We start from the raw sequence: 4,279 nt of genomic DNA, 5'->3' as shown, positions 1-4,279 counted from the left end.
GACAATACTGCACAATACTACACAACACTACACAGTTACAGGTGGGGTATTGGAGAAGCGAGCCCAGGGTTGATTACAAAAGTAGAGCATTATCCCTGGACTAAAAGAGAGAGAGATTAAATTAGGTCTAAGGGGAAGAAGTAGGTTTAACCAGAGTGAGAGAGGGAGTGTGTTGGAGGAAGATGCGGGGGGTCTCACCACTCCGTGTGGCTCAGAGGTTCTCAGCATTCAGGCTGCTCAGCTTAGGGTCCGGAGCGCTTGGGACAGGCAGAGCCCCCGACACGACCAGTCAGGAAGGGGGAGGTTCCAGTGGAGGTGATGCAGCATTTTGGATCAAAGCATCAGACCAGGGTTTGAACTTGGGTGGGGGTTTTTGTAGACCCCAGGTTTGTTTATGGGTACACCATGACTCAAGGCAGTATCCCAGAGGGGTTTTCTGTGTGCTGGACAATAGGAGCTGCTCAGCCCTGGCTCTGGGCCGTGTTCCCTGGGGGAGCTCACAATGCAGCCAGGCAGAGTCAGTGTTCTGCAGATCAATAACGAGACTGGTCTGATGATAACGGCAGAGCTGGGTGTGTGCAGGGCTGGGTTCATTTACATCAGGAGCAGAGATCTCCCATCATGCCGTGCGCCCCGCTTTGCCAGTCCCAGAGTCCAGTGCGGTCCCTGCTTTGGTGGATGTTTCTCCATTCTCTAGGCTAATTCTTCTTCCATCCTCCATGGAGATGAGGTTCTGTTCTCCAGTCGATGTGCTGAGTGAGATGCTCCTTTTTACATCTCTGATGCAGATGAGGCATGGGCAGTTGTATCACCCTTGACGGGAGGGTTTTAGGTGAGTCCACTGCCTTTTCCTATGGAGATGCCTTTGGTTTCTGGTTCAAGCAGGGGCTGGGAGGGGGATTCAGGTGAGCCAGAGAGAGTCGGGGTTTTGCGCCCTGGTTCCCCAAGAACACAGAGCTGCCAGGTAACAAGTGCCACTGCCTAGGGACCCAGGTGGAGCGCACGGGGCTAACAGACACCTGCAGTGTCCCTGCTGCAGCCAGGGGGTCGGGAGATCAGCGAGGAGGCAGCCTCCTCCCTTAACTCCGTCCATCTAGCTGCAGGGCCTTCCGGTTTGGCCAACACTCAGCAGGCCACGCACCGTGACATAGCTGCCAGGCCACGTGTTTCAGGGCGTAGCGACAGTCACTCGTCTACACCAGGGCTTTGTCCGTGAGCGTGCGACACACGGCGAGTCATTCATGGGTGTAAAACAGTGAGTGTGAAAACGAGCACAGGGGCATCAACGTGTTTCCGTTCAACAAGTGGTGATCTGCAGTCCTTGGTGGTGTGCACGTCCGTACGTTGCCTATGAGTTGATGGACTGGGGGCCCTTCAGGGTTGTAAAAAGGACATTTGTGGCCCTCGAGCTAAAACAGTTGGGAGCCCCTGGACTAGATGATCTCCCTGGTCCCGTCTGACCCTGGAACCTGCGCATTGAAGTGTAGCTCGGGTTTCTTCCCTGCGCTGGACGTCAGGCCCGGATTGCCCCGCCGGCCCCAGGTGATCCGTATCGATCATTCCGTCACCGCCGAGGCCCCGGGAGGAGACGCTCCTTTGGGCATGCTGCCGCCCCTGCAGATCTCTGCATCAGGTGATGGCGATGCCTGGGAAGCTGGTAAAGACTCACCAATAATAAAGCGTCACGGATGCAGTGGTGCGGTCGCCCAGGGGTAGACGGCGCCTTTCCACAACGCTGGTCACAGCCAAACCCGCACCTGGTGAGTCAAAGAACCTGCCGCCGTGGAGAACCAAACTCTCCCGCTGGCTAGGTTCCCATTTCTGCTCCCCAAAGAGCTGGAGGGGGGCCATGCACTCGCCGGGGGTGCCAGGATCAGATCAGCCTCGGGGCCAGGCAAAAAAAGAAAACAGTGCAAAACTACGTCAACTCTGAGAAGAGCCGGCCTTGTTTCCCAGGGGCCCCCTGGTCAAATGACCCCAAGTTTGGGTCAGTAACCCCAGGGTTGTGGTTTGGCAGAGGGGCATTCCCCCCTTGGAATGAGTTGGAACCCCAATGCCCCCGCGTGGCTCTGGATGGGCCAGTGCTGCAGAGAGCAGAATGGGGAACCGGGAGGGGCTGCTCTGCCCTCATGGCCAGTGCTGGGGAATCACACCGGGAAATCCGCCTACCACGGTGCCGTGCGGCTCCGTCCAGTGCTGGCCACTGGCCCCCCCGGCCGTCCAGGAAGGGACCCCGCCGCACAGCGAGGGGCAGAGGGGCGTGATAAGTATGAGGAAAGCATGTCCTGACCGTCCTGAGGCTTCCCCTTTCGATGGGCGGGCCAGGATTGCGAAATCCTTCTCGGTGGGTGTTTCTCTGCCGCTGGCTCCCCGTCCCACCGACTCACGGACAGCCAGCGGGGAAGGAGAGCCGGTTCTGCCGACAGCTGGAGCCATTCTGCCGGGGAAACAGAGGCGCAAGGACTAGGGTGAGTTGGGGCGCGTGGCAGAAAGAGACATGAAGAACCCAGGCCGGATCGCTCAGCGGCTTAGCGGGTATTGAGGAAGGGTGGGAAACGTGGCTACGTTCTGCAAAGGCGCTTCTCTCCCCTACGCGCCAAGACATTGGGCTCCTTGGCTCGTCTTAGATGATGCCCACCCATGGGGCTACTAGCCGCACAGACCAGGGACTCAGCCAGGAACGATGGGCCCCCAAATTAACTGAGGAGTTGGGGGTTCGGGGCTGTGTCCTGGGACTCCACAGGAGCGTGACGATTCTCTGACAACTGCCCTCTGAGCAGCTCGAACCAGGGCACGCCTCGGGAAGTGTCTCAGGGTGTGTCTACACTGCGTCCACACTGTCGCTGGGCTAACCTGGAGCCAGGACCCCAGAGGGGCTGAGTTCCAGCGGAGCCGGGCTCCAGGGTCCGAGCCGTAGTGAGTCCGGTCCCGGGAGCCGTCCGGGAGTATCCCACAATTCCATGGAGCATCTCTCCTTAGTCCTCTGTGTCCCAACCATCTGCAACCCTCTCTGTTGAAAACGGGGGCCCCCCTTTCAATTCAGGTCAGCCAGCTTCCCGGGACCAGGCCAAGAAGGTTTCCCACGGTCCTAGGGTTAGAGAGGCTGCACTGGGGGGCAGGCATGGGGCTCTGGGGTAGGGTTACTTTGTCACAGGGCCACGCGCTGCCGGGTGGACGCCTGATCCCCAGATCCGAGCCCGGGTTAGGAAAGCAAAGCCCGAAGCTGAAGTTAAAATGCAACGTAGACGCTCCACCGATGGGAGCCCCACAACACCTGAGCGTGCACGGCCATGCAGACAAACCCGTGGGGGGCTGTTTGGTTGTGAAACCCACAGGGCGGGCAAGCCTTCCTGGTGCTTGAAACACCCGGCACATCCGTGTCAGTGTCCCCGCCTCACGCCCACCACCCTCTTTCTCCCCTCCAGCCCGCGAGGAAGATGATGGTGGGTCCGGCCCTCCTGCTGCTGCTCGCCCTCTGGCCGGCTGCGGCCCAGCGAGAGACGCAGTACGAGAAGTTCCAGCGGCAGCACGTGGACACCGCGCCCGGCTGGGAGCCCGACCCCAGCCGCTACTGCAACCTCATGATGCCGCGGAGGAACATGACGGTGGGCTTCTGCAAACCGGTGAACAGCTTCATCCACAGGGATCTGGCAGTGATCACTGCTGTCTGCGGCGCCGGGGGGATCCCCCGCCATGATAATTACCACTACAGCAAGTCGCCTTTCAATGTGACGGACTGTCGGGCGCGGGGGGCCTGGCCCAACTGCAATTACCGGGGGGTCCTGGCCCAGAAGCAGATCTGCCTGGCCTGCGACAATGGGGTACCCGTGCACTACGGCACGACAGCAGACTGCAGCTACTAAGCCCTATGGGGGGGGACTGAGCCCTGCCAGTCCCCCGTGCTCTGGCCACGCTGGCTGCCCCCCGCCCCTGGGGTCCCGAACGCCCGCCCCCCCCCACTGCCCTGCTAGAGAATCCGGGAAGCTCCCCAGGAGGGGCTCACCCCCGAAACCATCAACAGCCTCATTGCTCAACGATTGCAAAATAGAACGGCCTTCCCTCCCCATCCCCTCCCCGCCCCCAGGGCCGTTATACAGCATAGCCGCCCCCTCACTGCCCCCCGGGCCGTTATACAGCATAGCCGCCCCCTCCCCACCCCCAGGGCCGTTATACAGCATAGCCGCCCCTCCCCGCCCCCAGGTCCGTTATACAGCATAGCCGCCCCTCACTGCCCCCAGGGCCGTTATACAGCATAGCCGCCCCCTCACTGCCCCCAGGG

At 60.6% G+C, this 4,279-nt stretch overlaps 1 protein-coding gene across 1 annotated transcript; it reads left to right on the top strand.

The window, feature by feature from the left end:
• Positions 1-1,636: 1,636 nt before the first annotated feature.
• LOC137153773 (ribonuclease-like) lies at positions 1,637-3,863 on the top strand. The gene is made up of 2 exons (XM_067549537.1): positions 1,637-1,657; positions 3,426-3,863. Exons 1-2 carry the CDS (start codon positions 1,637-1,639, stop codon positions 3,861-3,863), a joined length of 459 nt encoding a protein of 152 aa, XP_067405638.1.
• The last annotated feature ends 416 nt before the right edge of the window (positions 3,864-4,279 follow it).

This window comes from Emydura macquarii, unplaced genomic scaffold (assembly GCF_026122565.2).
Source record: "Emydura macquarii macquarii isolate MOO-44397 ecotype Brisbane River unplaced genomic scaffold, CSIRO-AGI_Emac_v2 contig_272, whole genome shotgun sequence".
Taxonomy (NCBI): Eukaryota; Metazoa; Chordata; order Testudines; family Chelidae; genus Emydura; species Emydura macquarii.
The sequence above is the reverse complement of the archived record's forward strand: the minus strand, read 5'-3'. Positions and strand labels throughout refer to the sequence as shown.

Excerpts from the sequence above, each read along its gene's own strand:
- LOC137153773 (XM_067549537.1), top strand. The coding sequence starts at position 1,637 with ATGGCGATGCCTGGGAAGCTG. Across the intron at positions 1,658-3,425 it reads TGGCGATGCCTGGGAAGCTG|CCCGCGAGGAAGATGATGGT; the intron begins GTAAAGACTCAC and ends TCTCCCCTCCAG.